This window comes from Pan paniscus, chromosome 2 (assembly GCF_029289425.2).
Source record: "Pan paniscus chromosome 2, NHGRI_mPanPan1-v2.0_pri, whole genome shotgun sequence".
NCBI lineage: Eukaryota > Metazoa > Chordata > Mammalia > Primates > Hominidae > Pan > Pan paniscus.
Window position 1 is genome coordinate 3076054 of NC_085926.1, and position 18052 is coordinate 3094105.

Below are 18052 nucleotides of genomic sequence, written 5' to 3' on the forward strand. Positions count from 1 at the left end.
GATAAGCCTATTGAGTAACCCAATGGCATCACAATCAAAATACAAAGTTGGAAATTAAACTTTTGGAGGAAGTAAAGTATGAGATAATACTTGTAGTGAACAATAAAGGCATCAGACTCTAAGTGCTTTTCAATCTTAAATATCTTCAAAGCACCCCTTACCATTATTCCCATTTTACAGACATGAAAGGAATAAAACTGCCATTAAGTCAGTACAGAAAGTCAGTATTTTGTATGCCACTTATTCTCTGTTTAAATTTGCTTTGAATCTACATTTAAGGGACAGTTTCTTCTAGGAACTTCTTTATTTTATATACTTTATGTTTTAGGGTACATGTGCACAATGTGCAGGTTTGTTACATATGTATAAACGTGCCGTGTTGGTGTGCTGCACCCATTAACTCTTCTAGGAACTTCTATGATAGCTTTGGGGTGTGTAATTTTTCTTTTAAGTACTAGAAAGGCGTCCAAGACAAACTCAAGCCAAGTGCAGTGGCTCATGCCTGTAAATCCAAGCACTTTGGGAGGCCGAGGCAGGTGGGTCATTTGAGGCCAGGAGTTTGAAACCAGCCTGGCCACCATGGTGAAATCCCATCTCTACTAAAAATACAAATATTAGCCAGGCGTGGTGGCAGGCACCTGTAATCTCAGCTACTTGGGAGGCCGAGGCACAAAATCGCTTGAACACAGGCAGCAGGGGTTGCAGTGAGCCAAGACTGCACCACTGCACTCCAGTCTGGGGGACAGAATGAGACTCTGTCCCCCACCAGCCCCCCTGCCAAAAAAGAAAAGAAAAACTCAAGACCATTTACCAAATAGTGTTTAAAGAGGTTATGTGCTTGCTAACCTGCCGGATTGAATAATGTAAATCCTGTGTCATCTCCCTGAATACGAGTTTCCTTTCCGTGGGAGAGGCTGCTCATTCATTAATTCCTTTATTCATCCATTTAACTAATATTTACTGGGCTCCTATTATGTGTTTGGAACTGTACAAATTACTGGGATTCAGTGGTCAAAAGATCACATATGGGTGCTCCTGTCATGGAGTCCATTAGGAAAGAATCACACTCAGCAAATAGCAACACAGGCAGTGATTTAATGACGAGCGTGCTAAATACTGTGGTGAGGTTTCAACCGCACCGCACCAGGAGAAAAGGTTACCATGCTCAGTTTGCCATGAACTGCTTCCTCTAGAAAACAAGAAATACGTAAGTGGAATTTTCAGGTCCTTGTTAAAAGCCTAAGACTTCCAAAATACTTAAAACTCAAATCCTTCAAGTGACAGGAAGGAGAGATACCTTGGGATATAATGCCAGTGATTCCAGCCTTGCCTTGTTCTCTTGCTTTTTTGCCTCCTGAGGACCCTTACCCAAGCTTCATCTTCTGCCTCCCGAAAGTTTTAATCTCCTTCTTCATCTCTTGCCTTCTGCTTTCAAATATTCATAGAGTCCTTCATCTTGAAAAAGCCATGACCCTGCTCTGCCATCTCTCTCCACTGTCATCAAATACCTTCTTACTTTATTTCCCAGTCTAAATTCTTGAATAAGGGCTAGGTGCGGTGGCTCACGCCTGTAATCCCAGCACTTTGGGAGGCTGAGGCGGGTGGATCACTTGAGGTCAGGAGTTCAAGACCAGCCTGGCCAACATGGCAAAACCCCATCTCTACTAAAAATATAAAAATTAGCAGGGCATGCTGGCTCATGCTTGTAGTCCCAGCTACTCAGGAGGCTGAGGCAGGACAATTGCTTGAACCTGGGAAGTGGAGGTTGTGGTGAGCTGAGATCGCGCCACTGCACTCCAGCCTGGGTGACAAAGTGAGACTCTGTCTCAAAAAAAAAAAATTATTTAAGGGATTCGGGCTGCTTCATTTCCCATCTCTAACACTGCTTTTTCAATCACAGTGACTTCCTCCTAGTCTAATTCAAAAGACGCTTGGTTTCTTTTTCCAGCTTTATTTTTACTGACCTCCTTCCTGAATTTCAGACTGTGTATAGCTGAGCCCACCTTGAAACCGAGTCCTCAGCTTTATCGCCCATATCTCTTCTTAGATGGCCCTTCTCCCCATTTTAATTTCGATTGGCCCTCTCCACTCATTCTTTGACCCTTTGCTATTTTCCACTGTGGCCTATTCTTTGAACTTTGAAAAGTTTGTTTATACCACTTCATCTTTTAATTTTATGAAGTCTTTTCCCAGGTTTTTATTCCTGGTCCTGCCTGACACTCAGCTCCAGGCCTGGATCTTAAACTGTCCATAGGTAAAACCTGCTCAGATGTTTCTCAAGGCTGACAACATTCAAAACCAAACGCATGTTCTTCTTCATATAAAAACCCCTTCTCTCACTAACTGCCCATTTCAGTCTCCATTCTTCCAAGCCCCCAAACCTGAAGCCTCAAAGTCACTTTGACTCTTTCCATCCTTTACAGCCCCTGTCCCTTCTCCTCATTCCCTTGGTTCATGTCGTTACTGCATACCCAGTGATTAGTGCTGGACAGGCATGCTTTGTCCAGTGCTTTCATCCCTGCCTAGTCTGGAAACCTGGCTTCTAGTCTCAGCTTGCTGTGAAGGTGGTCATTCTGGGCCTCGGTTTCCTCATCTAAAAACTTGGCAGTTGAAATATATAATCCATAGATCCTTCCCCAGCCAGCACCTTTTCTAGCACCACTCACTCAGTTGAGGGTACTGTCACTTCATGTACACATACCTTTAATAAAATTGGTTTTAGAAAAGCAGTGCCTTTTTGGGCCGGGTGTGTTAGCTCATGCCTGTAATCCCAGCACTTTGGGAGGCCCACAGGCAGATCACCTGAGGTCAGGCGTTTGAGACCAGCCTGGCCAACATGGTGAAAGCCCGTCTCTTCTAAAAATATAAAAATTATCCAGGTGTGGTGCCGCATGGCTGTCATCCCAGCTACTAGGGAGGCTGAGGCAGGAGGATCCCTTGAACCCAGGAGGCAGAGGCTGCAGTGAGCCTATCACGCCACTGCACTCCAGCCTGGGCTACACAGCAAGACACTGTCTCAAAAAAAAAAAAAAAGAAAACAAAAGAAAACAAAAGTAGTGCCTTTTTGGGGCTGGAACTTTAAAAGTTGTAATAAAGCCTAAAAAAGAAAAAAGAAAAATCAGTAGTCACTGGAAGTAACTAAGGGCTTATTTTCTATACATATTTTTACATTCACTTTTTCTGAGTGCTTCTAGGTGCTCAGATACTGTGTAAAGTGCTTCACATCCATTCTCAATTTAATTCTTACAGCGATGCTTTGAGATGGACACTATTATTCTCACTGTACAGATGGAGGAACTGAGGCAGAAAAGGACAGAGTAAGTCAGCCCAGGCCACACAGCCAGGAAGTGCGGAAGCCCAACCAGTCCGTGCTCTTAGCCTTGATGTAGGAATCCCATTCGCCTCCCTCCCTCTGCAAAACTGAGGGCACACTGAATACATAGGAGCTTCGCTTCACTTATTTTAAGCATTGCTCTTCATTGAGAACTCTCCTGAGCATCATCCCTATAGCTCTCTGTGCTTCACTGTGGGAAGCCCTGTTCTATTGTTTGTATCCCCGTTTCTGATAAGGCTAAGTGTGCAGGCAGCTTCCCTAATTAAAGGTGGCTGCTTTGCAAACTACCGTTTCTCCTGACATTCCCCAAACTCTCGGTGGGACTGAAGCCCTTTATTAAAAACCTATGGCTATACTATTTATTTATTTATATGAGATAGAGTCTTGCTGTATCACCCAGGCTGGAGTGCAGTGGCATGATCATAGCTCCCTGCAGATTCTAACTCCTGGGTTCAAGCAATCCTCTCGCCTTAGCCTCCGAAGTAGCTGGGACCACAGGCACGCATCACCGTGCCTAGCTAATTTTTAAAATCTTTTGTAGAGATGAGGCCTCAGTATGTTGCCCAGGCTGGTCTCAAACTCCTAAACTTAGGCAATTCTCCCACTTTGGCCTCCCAAAGTGCTGAGATTACAAGCGTGACCAACTGTGCCTAGCCCTATGGCTATAGTATTTTTTTTTCAAGTTTTTTTTTGAAATATACTTATGTCTATTGTTTTACAAAAAGGCATTAGCCACATTTTGTTAAATTATGGAAAACAGACCCTCAAAGTGGCAAAGCTTTTGTTTTCCTAAATCCTACAGATACTCAATGGTTCCAGGATTAATACTCAGTTCTCTGGATTGGAACTGAGAGCTCTGTTGTTAGACTTCATTTTTATTGCATTCTTTCTTAGGTAATGTAAAGAGTAGCTGGGACAAACTAATAACAGCAAATCAAATACCATCTTACTTTATTTCCCAGTCGATTTCCTGAGTAAGGAATTCAGCCTGCTTCATGGCCCCATCTCTGAAACTATTCCATGCTCGTAACCATTATGCAAGTATCCTGACAACCACATTCAGAAACTGCAGGTTTATAGACACCGGATGCAAATTCAGCAAGTGGTACATCAGCAGAAAAAAAGTTATCCTGTTTATAACTAGGTTAAACCAACAGAAAAAGTACGGGTCCTGCAGAAAGAAGGGGCAGTGTTGTAAATAATTATCAGGGTCACACTGTCAGTCACATTTGGGTCTCAACTTGTGCAATATCCCCTAGCCTGATATGGCAAGTTTTGATAACAGGACCGTTTTCTTCTGACCATGATTACAAAAATCTTTTCAGTTAAACCACTCGCAAGTTATTCACTTCAGCCTTCACTTTGATAAGCGAAGATTCTCACTGAATTAGCAAAAATATAGAGGCAACCCTGATTTTATTTCATTAAATGAAAAAAAGTTATTGATGCATACAAGGTACTACGTGAGAAGCAAAGTCATGGTCACTGCCGGGAGGGAGGTGGCACATTAGTCATTTCTCCTGGCCTGGCCTCTCCAGTTGCCCCAAATGCATTAGGGCTACTCCCCTATAGCTAGTTGAAAACAGAACTAACCCCTGAAAACACAACCAAGGTCGGCTTTTCCTTGAAGAAAACATAAATTGGCAGGAAAATTTTGTGCAAGCAAAAGATTTCACATACCTATTGCGAAGTAGACATTACTTGTGGATTATCTACTGTTCAGTTACTTATTTATGCAAAAAAAATGCCAGTACATTAGTGAATTAAAGTAAGCACCTGCTCTGGTTTTACTGAAAGTAGAGCAAGGAGGGAAGATCCCACTGAGAGTATACATTCTTTGGGTCAAGATGATTAAGAATTTCAATACTATAAAATTTGGGAGATCCCGTAGTATAGTCTTAATTTGAATTCTGGGGTCTCCAACCTTGGAGATTAAAAAAAAAGTATTTCGAAGTAATTTGACTCTTTGCTCTGATTCAAGAAGAATACCTTTCTTGCCATTAAAAAGGAAGTCACAGATGTTTCTTTTCAAGAAATCAATGGGCACTGCCATTTGGTTATGCAAAGATGGGTTTCAGAAAGAAGTCACACAGCCTATTCTTGTAAGGAGGAGAAGCTCTCCAGACTCCCCATTTGATTCCTGGGTGCTTTTTAGGCATCACTAACGTAAAGCATTTGGGAAATTCAGTTGTCTGGTGTCTGGGGACCTCAGTTTCCATTATTTTTGATATCTTAAGCATTTGACCTTGCAAATAAGCCAATAGTCTGCTATTCTTCTATGACCCTAGAATGTATATGGAGTGGGACATGGGGTGCAGGTGGGCTGGGACAGTGGCAACACAGAGGGCAGAAGGACTGCAAGTATTGGACCCAAACTAGTCCCAGCTCTGCCTCTGGGAGCTTTGTCAAGCCACTTCCCTTTTAGGGCTGCAGTCTCTCTTGATCTAGAATTCTATGATGTATGAAGTTTAGACTAATAGCTCTTAGGAGATGAATTTGATTTGGAAGCCTGTTACACCTTAAATTGTGCATGTAAGTATGAACTTTCAGTGCTTACATATTGATTTTGAATCTGATTTCAGACTCAACAATAGGTTTCCAGGGAAAAGAGCTAATTAGTAAATTGATGGGATGCTTGCAACAGAGCAGGCCTGCTGTGTTTTTAGAGCCAGCAGGTGCTGGGAGAAGTTCAAATGGCACCAACAGGGTTGGATAATTGAGAGGATGTCAATATGGCAGTCTATGATACAGGGTTTAACTAGCTTCCTGTGACTTGCCTCCAGTTGGAGGGGAGAATGGCATCATTCATGAATGAACATCCCAAACCAGATCACAGGCTTCCAGTGCAGGCAAGTCAGGAGCAGACCTTTTGGGTGAGTGAGCTTTCAAGGCAGCTGTCAAATGGACTGTGGGAGGTACCTGGTTTAGAGAAATAAAAAGAGGGCAGCAAAATGCAGCCTCAGTGAACAAAATGTGTACAGTAGTGAAGGACCCAGATCACACACACAGCTTGCACTATGTTCATCTGGTGGAACTGGGCTTGCATTAACCGAATAGAGAGAGGAAATGGAGACTGTGTATTTGTGTACATGTGTGTATTTGTGTGCATGCGTGTATTTGTGTGTGCATTCAGGATCAGCTGGATGGCTCATTGCAGTACTGCTTGTCTGCAATATCCCCCAGTAGGACTAGACTTGATGAAGTTGAGTGGGGAATTCCTCATGGCAGTTTTCTTCTCTGCAGGCTTTCCCACAAAGCACCAAGGGCTATGTACCTTCTGGAGCCCCCCAAGCAACCCAGAACTTTCTTCCCTGTAAGGGGTTGCTGGGCCTATTTTATCAACCTGCTAAAGCAGATGAAAGCTGGCTGCAGAGGATGTAGTCATCACATAGAAGTAAGCAACAAGGGATAAAGAGGTTTAGTCCTAGACCAAGTGTGGAGGCTTAGGCCTGCAATCCCAGCACTTCGGGAGGCCAAGGTGGGTGGATCACTTGAGGTCACGAGTTCAAGATCAGCCTGGCCAACATGGTGAAAATCCTGTCTCTACTAAAGATACCATAGCCAGGCGGGGTGGCATGAGTAATTCCAGCTACTCCGGTGGCTGAGGCAGGAAAATTGCTTGAACCCCCATGGGAGGTGGAGGGTGCAGTGAGCTGAGATCATTGTGTGACCACCCTCCAGCCTGGATGAGAGAGTGAGACTCCATCTCATAAAAAAATAAAAAAAAAAGAGGTTTAGTCCTGGTTCTGCCACTTGCTACCAAAGTGACCTTCGGCAGGGTAGCCTCTCCAGCTTCTATGTCCTGCATTATAAAACAGGGATAAGGATTGAATGAATTAACACATGTGAAGTGCTTAGCACAGTGCTGGTACACAGGTGCTCAATAAATATTACTTATTATAATTACGATTAGGATGAAATGCATTGTGTCAACAAATTCATCAAGATAATTTCCCTTTCATCAAAGCAAGGCCAAAATTGGAGTGCTATCAGAATTCTAAAAATGCAGAGAGATAAACTCAGGTCAGGAGAAATAAACACACACCAAATATTCTAGATATTGAGGAACAGAAAAGGGTATGGGTATTCCTACCCTTCAAGGATTTAGGGTTCATAATGTTCATTAAGATGAACCTTATGAAGAACTTGGACAGGAACATTTAGACAAGAATGGCCTGAAGAGGCTAACTTCATTCCCAGTGGCTTGTCTGGATGGAGGCTGACAGGGTCAAGAGCTGGCAGAGCTTCCTGCTTGCACAGCCCCCAGCCCCTCTTGCTGAGTGTGGCCCGTCCTCCAGCCTCAGTTTCCCTGGCTGGAGTAATAGCCCCCGGGGCAATGGAACATCTCGAAAAGAACCCAGGTGTGGAGCCAGTCCTCTAGCTGTGTTCCAAACCCGGATGTCCCACCTACTATCGGTGTAGCTTCCAGCAGTTCCTCACCTCTCTGCATCTGTTTTCTCACCTGTGTGATTAGGAAATCATGTGTGTGATGATAAAAGATGATGTAGGTGAATATGTCCTGCACAGGGGCTGACCCTCTGACAGCGTCCCTCCCTCCCCTAAGCTGCCATCCCGCCATGAGGCAGAATGTATGCCTAGAAGGGTGATGTAGGCACCAATAGAGGTGGCTGTGCCTGAAAGCACTGTGGGAACTCCCTGCTGCTGGCATTCGGAGATGAAATCTGAAAGGTCCCTGTTAGCCCTCCTTCAGGCTAGTGGGATGACCACAGGCGTGAGGCAGTCCGGCCCCCCTGGTGGGAACAAACGGTGGGGCTGCCAGGTGGGATCATAACCAGCCTGGACAAAAGGAAGCAGTGTGACCAAGCCATCTGTCTACACAGGGAAAGCAGAACCACAATAAGCTGTGTTAGTCTTAGGTAAGCCTAAGTGGGTCTTTCATGTTGTTATTGGGTCAACTCTTGTTACTTTTAAGCAATTTCTGCTACTGTGTAGACCCAGTGGCTCCCATCTGTAACCTCAAAAGAGTTTTGCAAGATTATTTTGGAAGGCCTAGGGATAGCTCATGTGGACCCTTCTACAACATTTCCCTTTCATCTTCCTCGTTTTGCCACAGTGTGAGAATTTAACAAGAAAAAGCTGCTGAAGGAGAGAGACGGGATCAGGAGAGACAGAGAGAAGGGATTAGAGCTCCAGGTGGGAGTCAGAGTGCAAGGAATCAGGCTGGAGCTGCGGGACCTTGGCACAATGCAGGCAAACTGGAAAATGAAGATGCATTTGATGGTCCCAAAGGTGACTCCAGTTTTTTATTCCAGGTGCCCAGGACAAAGGTACCAAGTCACCTCACACATCAGCCCATGAATGTCAAGTCAAAAGAAAAAGGCACAGGAGTTTCTCTGGGGTGGCCTTCCTTCCAGCCCACATTGCCATAGGCCACCCTGATACCCTACCTCAACCCATTTTCCTTAAGTCCTAACAGATTCTAGGATGTGTCACGGGACTCTGAGACCCCCACTCCACCAGCTCAAACTCTGACAGGAAAGCAAAGGCCAAGATTTCCTATGAACCACACATCTCTATGTTTAAGGAGCTGTCTGCTGTGCCCCTGTCTGCTGTGACCTCATGAATGAGTGATCTGAAAACTGCTGTGACCTCATGAATGAGTGATCTGAAAACCGTGCTGAGTCTTCTACTCCCCTGGGTGTAGGTGCCATACATCTCAAGACTAATGAAAGTCAAATTTTGGCCATCAAATTTTGCTTTCAGTGAGGTCAAAGCAAAACTCCATCGTTTCTTTGAAGGGCAATTGCAGTGATTGTAGTCTGTCACAGAAGAAGCCGTTCTCAGAACCACTGATCCTGACCAAAGACACGGCCAGAAATAAGTGCAGGGTAGACCCACATAAGTCTCTTTTCCGCAAGCAAGGATATGACTGTGGAAAAATTTATTTTCATCATTCCTCGTTTCACACTTGGCATTTGAGCTTCATGGATGGAGGGAAGAAGAGAAGATGATGGACTTGAGAAAACACACAGCTTCATGAAGACCAGGGTCAGGAAACAAAAGGTTTCGATAAACAGGAGACAGCAAAGATAACAAAGGAACAGAAGAATCCGGAAGTTAAGAAAGTTTAAAAAGGAGAAAGACATGTAAAAATTGGGAAGTTAGCTCTTAAGATAAGACAGAGAAGCCAGCTGATCTAGGGCAGTAGATAACGAGTACTGATAAAATGAAACTGCTACTTCCATAAAAAAAAAATCCCAGCCCAGCTCAGTGGCATGTGCCTATAGTCCCAGCTACTCAGGAGGCTAAGGCAGGAGGATTGCTTGAGCCCAGGAGTTCGAGACCAGCCTGGGCAACATAGTGAGACCCCTCATCTCTTAAAAAAAAATTCTGAATCAAATTGTAGGCCTCATTTAGTTTTTTGAGAAATCTTCCAAAGGAGAAGTCACTATATCAAAAAGACACCTAACGTGCATGTTTATCACAGCACAATTCACAATTGCAAAGATATGGAATCCACCTAAGTACCTATCAACCCATGAGTGGATAAAGAAAATGTGGTAAATATACACAATGAAATACTACTCAGCTGTACAAAAAGAATGCAATAATGTCTTTTGCAGCAACTTGGATGGAATTGGATGCCATTACCCTAAGGAAAGTAATCAGGAACAAAAAACCAAATACCATATGTGCTCACTTATAAATGGGAGCTAAGCTTTGGGTACACAGAGGCATACGGAGTGGTATAATGAACATTGAAGACGCAGAAGGGGAGAGGGTGGGAGGAGCATGAGGGATGAAAAATTACCTATTCAGTATGATGTAAACTATTTAGCTGATGGGTACAATAAAAGCCCAGACTTAACCACTATGCAATTCATCCATGTAACCAAAAACCACTTGTACCCCTAAAGCTGCTGAAATAAAACAATTGTTTTTAATTTAAAAAATTCCATGCTCTGGAAATTCTAGGACAGGAGAGCCAATCAGGCACTGTTCAGAGCAAGCAAAGAGCACTCACTTGCTAACTATACCCCGTCCCTGCTGTCCCCTGTGCCCCTTGGCTGGCCAGGGACCTTACCAACAGAGCTGGACAGCACCCCCAGCCTCTTCCAGCTCACCTTATCTCATCAATCAAAACTTACTCTGTGTCTCATTTTTTAAATGAAATAACCTTGGACTATAATGGGTTAATTAGTTAATCAAATCTATTCTAATTCACTAATTGGCTCATATGTCATCTATTTGAGAAAATTGTATATTAATAGCCACTTCTTGGCTGTTTGACAACTGCTGAGTCATTCAGTATCTCAGGACCTCCATTTTCTTACATTAAAATAATGGGGGGGGGAATTAATAACTATGAAAGGGGTGATATTTGAGTTGAGTCTTGGAGTAAAATGGAGTGGGAGGGCTGCAGCGTGCTGTTTTTAAGATAAGGCAAAAGAGGAGAAAGCATAGTTAAAGGAAATGAATGTAGCAGCAAAATCGCCTGATGGACTCCTAGCTGAGTGTAATTATTGCTGCATCCTCAAGGGATAAAAAAGAGCCGTGCAAAATGTCCCAGAGGGGCCTGGACTTCCTATTACGTTTATTAATCATCTGGATGAAAATGGAAAGTCTACATTGATTAAATTCACTAATGATCCTAAACTGAGCAGAGGAGTAAATTCCAGAAAGGACGGATTTATAAGGTGAGTAGTAATATTAATCAGCTCATCTTCATGAAAAGGATGGCAGTAAATGAAATGGGATTTGCTATAGATAATGGCAACGAGGTACACCTGGGGGAAAACTATAATGAGCCCAGATTCAAACTAGGAAGGTGTTATTTAGGAAATAATAATGGTAAGAGAGCTCTAAAGTGGAGAGTGAATAATAAATTAAAAACGAGCTTAAAATAAGCGCTCATTATGGATCACAATTTCACTCTCAGCACTTTTGCAGTGGGGTGGTGCAGAGGAGGTGAATGTGAGTGGCAGAGATGGAAGCAGGTTTGTAGTGCAGCACTTATATTTTACAGGTGAGGATGCTAAGCCCAGAGAGGTTAGGTGTAGACTGACTAGGCCAGGGTGGAAAAACCTGTCATGCTCATCACCACTCTGTCCCTTGCAGTGGTGGCAGGAGATCACGATTCCTTCTGACAATCTAAATTTAGCCTCAGAATCCTCAATGCTGCACTCTAAGCAGTCTCTGATTACTTTGCTCACAAAACATTAGCTTTTGTCATCTCTAGCTTATATCATAGAGCTAGATGTTGGCAGAGCCGTAGCTAAAAACCTAGATGTCCTGAATATCTAGTGCTTCTGTTTCACCTAATACGTTCTAAATTCTCTACAGTCAACATTGACTATGACTTCAAAAGTCAAAGACTCAGAAAGCATAACTAACTTCTTATCTAGGATTCTGACCTTGGTATCCATCATCTTGGTTTACGTTTCCTTAGACAGCATTTTAAAATCTCCAAAATTGAATACATATAGAGAGAGGTGTTGGGAAGACACTTAGAAATAGCAAGAGTTTTGAGCCAGTGAGTTTTGTGCCCCTGGGGAGTAACATAAAGCATTTTTAAAAAGAAGTCTATTGAATTCAAGTAACAAAAATTAAACTTCCACCTTAGGCATTTGACAAAATTAATGACCTTGTTAAAAATTCCCTGAGACTGATTAATGCTTCTCATATTTGTTTCCCTCCTGGGGAACAGAGTGAATTTTCCTGGTGCAAATGGAGCCGTGTCGAGGAAAGTCCTGTGTGTGCTGGGTCAGTTTAGTTAGGTGGGGGCATCAACCTAGGGAGGAGGGGAGGGAGGGGAAGATTGGTCTCAACAGAATTATGAAGCAGGTGAGTTTAGCCCATTCTCACTTCCTTTTAGTGTCCTTTCAGTTCCCTCTCCCCAGGAAGGCTCATGCTGCTCCTGTAAGTCTCTATGAGTGATGTGAGGGCTACCCCCGTAAGGCTGAGCTGGTTGTGTGTTGCACAACTTTAGGGGACGCTATTCTCCTTTGGGAACTCGGTAACTTAGCACGACCAGCCCCCTGGCAGATTCAGAACTGTTCTCCATTTATTAGGCCTTTCCTTATCTTTCCCAGTCTTCAGTGGAAATCTACCTGCTGTGTGTCAGATCGGAGTCATTTTCACATGGGCGGATGGGTCACTGCCCCAGACTTTCCTGAAGACACACCCCATAGCTTAAGCGAATGAATTAAACAGTAGAACATTTTGGCATGTGCCTGAACTAAATCTCTCCTATGTATACTCTTCCAATGGTTGATGAATACCTCATAGGATTCATGAGAGATGGCATCCACATGCTTGATCACCCATAATCACAAAGGTTGGCTACCAAGATGTCTTTTTTTTTTTTTGAGATGTCGCCCAGGCTGGAGTACAGTGGTGCAATCTTGGCTCACTGCAACCTCCGCCTCCTGGGTTCAAGTGATTCTCCTGCCTCCCGAGTAGCTGGGATTACAGGTGCGTACCACCATGCCCAGCTAATTTTTTGTATTTTTAGTAGAGACAGGTTTCACCATGTTAGCCAGGATGGTGTCGATCTCCTGATCTCGTGATCTGCCCGCCTCAGCCTCCCAAAGTGCTGGGATTACAGGTGTGAGCCACCGCACCCATCCCCAAGATCTCTTAAATAAGACTTTAATCTACCCAGCACTTTAAAGCTTGCAGAATCCTGTCCCACCATGCCAGAGTGTCCAGAGATCAAGTGCTAGAGTCAGTTAATCTGGGGTTAGAGCCCCATCCCTGCCACTTGTTGGCCATGCAGAACAGAGTTAAGCCAATTACCTAAACTTTCCAAACAAGTTTTTTGATAGGACTAAGATAATATATTTAGCATAGTGCTTGGCAAAATAAATAAAAATTAAAAAACACATGTAATCTGCTATCCCTGCTGTTGTTTTTATTTCAGATACGCTGTGGGACAGGAAAGCTGGATGTTATCTCCTTTATCTTGAGAACCCTAGGAAACAGAGAGAAATTATTTGTCTGGGGATACACAGTCAATCCTTGTAAAGGCTGAATGTTAAACCTGGGCTTTCTATGTAAGGCTTCAGTCTTCTTCCCACCATCCTATGCTCTTATAGACCTAGTGCAACAGTTAACGACGTGTGTGTGCCTCCCCAGGCGGAATGGTTTATCATACACATGAGACGCACTAGTTGCTTTTTAACTGTTTCCTTCTCTCATACAATGCCTATGTTGACTTGCCGGAAACACCTGGATAATAGCAAACACAGGGTTTGAATTTTCTTTCTTTTTTTTTTTTTTGAGATGGAGTCTCACTCTGTCGCCCAGGCTGGAGTGCAGTGGTGCCATCGCACTGCAAGCTCACTGCAAGCTCTGCCCCCCGGGTTCACGCCATTCTCCTGCCTCAGCCTTCTGAGTAGCTGGGACTACAGGCGCCCACCACCACGCCCGGCTAATTTTTTGTTGTTGTATTTTTTAGTAGAGACAGGGTTTCACCGTGTTACCGAGGATGGTCTCGATCTCCTGACCTCGTGATCTGCCCGCCTCGGCCTCCCAAAGTGCTGGGATTACAGGCGTGAGCCACCGCACCCGGCCAACACAGGGTATGAATTTTCTGTCTTCAAGGTGCAATTCCACATGTCCTGGGTGTGGGATTGACATCTGTGTCAGGGTAAGACTGGAAATGTGCCCCTTCATCCATAGCTGCCATTGGGTGTATTATTATCCTTCATGGATCTCACTGACAGAGACGATGCCCATCTTACTTGCCAAGCAAACTAGTCCATTTGATCGTAACATAAACAGTTGCAGAGCTAACACAGGAGTCCCGGTGATGCATGGACCTTTTTATACTCTATATCTGCTAGGCTGAAGGCTCAGGGACAGATCCAGATTTTGTGGGCCCCTATAGATTACTCAGTTTTGGAACCTTCTTTTTTTAAAAAAGTATAAAGTCAAAATTAGGTATGGGAAAATCGAAGAGATGGAGAACAGACTAGTCGTTGCCAGAGTTCAGGGATAGAAGAGAGAGAGATGGGTGTATTTATAAAAGTGTAACAAGTGATGATGAAACGCTCTGTATCTTGACTGTGGTGATGGGTACATGAACTTAAACATGTGCTAAAATTGCATAGAACCAAACAGACACATACAAATGAGGACATATGGCTCGGCGCAGTGGCTCATGCCTGTAATCCCAGCACTTTGGGAGGCTGAGGCCGGTGGATCACCTGAAGTCAGGAGTTCGAGACCAGCCTGACCAACATGGTGAAACCCTGTCTCTACTAAAAATACAAAAATTAGCCAGGCCTGGTGGCATGTGCCTGCAGTCCCAGCTACACGGGAGGCTGAGACAGGAGAATCGCTCGAACCCAGGAGGCAGAGGTTGCAGTAAGCTGAGATGGCGCCACTGCACTCCAGCCAGGGCGACAGAGCAAGACTCTGTCCAGAAAGAAACAAACAAACAAATGAGGACATATAAAATTGATGAAATCAGTAAGATCTGGATTACCAACACCAATATTCTATTCCACTATTGTACTATAGTTTTGTAAGATGTTACCCTTGAGGAAAACTGGATGAAAGAGACACAGGATCTCTATTATTTCTTCCCACAGCTTGTGAGTGTGATAATTATTTCAAAATAAAAAGTTTAATTTAAAAAATGGATAGAAGTAGAAACAAAACCTGGAAAAAAAACAGGCACCAGGTCTAGGAGGGTTGGTGCTAATGAGAAGCCTAGACACTTAAAAACTTCACTGGCTTCATGGCAAATCTATTCCTGATTGAAAAGGCAGTAGACCGAGAGAAAATTAGTCACAATAGAGATATGAAACCATTTTAAGACCCGCGAGTGAACGGGTACATTTCTGGGATTACCTTTTTTGATCGCAAGGAAGGCTGCCAAAGTAAAATAAACATAAGCTACTTACCCACATAAATAGGTTGGCTCCACTCACTCCAGAGCCCTGCCTCTCTGCACATGGAGCTCACTGCTGCTCTCACTTGAACATCGTGCTTAGAAAGATCATCAATTATTGAGATGAATGCATTGGTCATCAATTTTTCTATCTAAGTGGGGAAAGATAGCATTAGAAGAATCTCTAGACACCTAATTTAGTTCTGCCAATTATCAGAATGGGAGGTCCTATATAGGCCATGTGACTCACTGTTCAGCAAGCCCTTGAAAATCAACAGGGCACATATTAATTCGCTTATGCTGGGTGCTTTAGTGTGGATGTGTTGGCAGTCACCCTTCAGTGGAACGCTATCTTGTAACCAAAATATACGAAATGATCAACAGTCAAGATCCAGGTGTTGCTATCCAGGCCCAGCTGATGTTTCCAGACTGAAAGACTCAAGTGGCCTATGCTAGAATGCATTATTCCCGCACCTTGTCTCTCCATAATCTATAGTCACATTACTAAATAATATCACATGAACGCTAGATTGCCTAGTGTTGAAATGAAGCTATTTTCTCATGAATGAGCCCTTCTTCTTTTTCCTTCTACTGATCATGGTCGCCACCATCCAGCTAGTCCCCTGTACCAGAGATGTGCTCCTGACACCTGTATCTTGAATACCCCCACAGGTGTTGCTCCCTTTTTTACTCCAGCCCTGTAACCATTGCCTATTTTAGCTCTTATTATCTTTTGCTTGGACCTTTGCAGTAGCTGCAAACTGATATCATATGTCCATGTGGCCCCTCCCCACTCACATCCAGTTTTCATGCTGCTATGAAAATTCTTCTTTTACTCTGCAAATGTAGACATATTTCTCTATTGTGTAAAACTCTTCAGTGGCATCCATTGCCCATAGTCATGGTTTTTAAAAAAGAAGCCACTTCTTTATTTTTTAGCAAAATCTTATAGAGCCACTCTGGGAGAAATCACAACGTCAGATACAGAGTCATGATTTCAGCATTGGTCTCATGTCCAGGCATCCAGGCAGACTGAATTACTTGCCACTTGACTGAAAGAACCATACTCTCTCAAGCATAAAGTTACTCCTTTTCCTAGGCTGGTGCAAGTCAGGAACTATTTATTACTGGCCTGTGATGGGCTAAATACAGATAAAATTATGACTGCAATTTGGAAGTTTTGATAGCAATTTGACATTGCCATGATATCCAAACACATGATCAGTGAACTGACACCTTACATGTCTTTGGCTATATTTAATTTTTTCTAGCAAATCATTTTTATTGTATTTGACAAAAGCACCAATCTATGGTAGATTAGACATGATAAAAACACACGCACGCACACGTGCGCACACAGTCCTTCAGTGTAAGTATTTTGGGAAGCTCTGGCTAGGAAAGTCCTTCTCATGTTTTCTCACCAGACTAGTTTCTCTTCATCCTTACAGATTCCGTTCAATTCCTCTCTGCAGAGCAGGCGGTGTGCCCACACCCCCATCTCTAGCTGTACTGGCTTTTCCTGTGGGAGGGCAACCCCAAGGCTGGGCAAGTATGTCACAAGATTGGGTCACTCCATGGCAGAAACAGTCTTATTTCTCACAAAGAAGCCAATTTGTAAATATTTGTTGAATCTAATTGAATTGGCTTTGTCTACTCTCTGTAAGACATAAGTTGGAATCCTATTTTTTTTCCTAGCTTTGTGACTGTGGGAGAGTTACTTCATCTCTTTTGCCTCACTTTCCTATAAAATGGGAATGGTAATTACATCATAGAATTATGTGAGGATGGAATAAACACATAATAAAGCTTGACACATAATTGATGCTCAAGAAATGTTGATTGGGTTTCTTCTCAGTTCCTTTCCCCTTGAAATTTTTGTCTATTAGTGCTAACGAGTTTTTTTAATTGTAAAATACATATAATGAAATTTACCATCTTAATCCTTTTTAAGTGTACAGCTTTGTGATATTAAATAGTTTCACATTGTTGTGTCACCAATGTTCAACACTCTTTTAATCTTGCAAAACTGAAACTCTGTACCCGTTAAACAATACCTCTCCTTCCACCCTCCTACCAATTCCTGGTAACCACCATCCTACCCTGTTTCTATGAGTTTGACTATTTAACCTCATAAAAGTAGGATCAGACAGTATTTGTCCTTTGGTGACTGACTTATTTTGCTTAGCATAATGTCCTCAAGGCTCCTGCATGTGGTAGTGTGTGTCAGAATTTCCTTCCTTTTAATGCTGGATAATATCCTATTATATGTGTATGCTGCATTTTGCTTATCCATTCATTTAATGGGCACTTGGGTTGCTTCCAGCTTTTGGCTACTGTGAATAATGCTGCTATGGACATAGGTGTACAAATATCTCTTTGAATCCTTGCTGTCAATTCTTTTATATATATAACCAGCAGTGGAATTGCTGGATCATATGGGAATTCTATTTCTAATTTTTTGAGAATTCATCATACCGTTTTTATAGTAGCTGCATTATTTTAGTTTTTTGTTTTTTTGTTTTTGTTTTTTTAGATGAAATGTTGCTCTGTCACCCAGGCTGGAGTGCAGTGGCGCCATCTCAGCTTACTGCAACCTCCGCCTCCCTGGCTGAAGTGATTCTCCTGCCTCAGCCCCTGCCCCCGAGTAGCTGGGATTATAGTCACGCGCCATCACGTTGGCTGATTTTTGTATTTTTAGTAGAGATGGGGTTTCACCATGTTGGCCAGGCTGGTCTTGAACTCCTGGTCTCAGGTGATCCACCCACATTGGCCTCCCAAAGTGCTAGGATTACAGGCGTGAGTCACTGCACCCGTCTATCATTTTAGATTTTAACCAGCACTAGTACAAATGAGTCTGT

General features: G+C 43.2%; 1 protein-coding gene across 1 annotated transcript in view; it reads right to left on the reverse strand.

Annotated features, from left to right (window-relative positions):
* Positions 1-18052, reverse strand: part of IL5RA (interleukin 5 receptor subunit alpha) — a 40992-nt gene that overhangs the window by 13054 nt on the left and 9886 nt on the right. The window contains exon 7 of the mRNA XM_055109471.2: positions 15208-15346. Coding sequence (XP_054965446.1) covers positions 15208-15346 — 139 coding nt within the window. The remainder of the gene's footprint in view (positions 1-15207; positions 15347-18052) is intronic.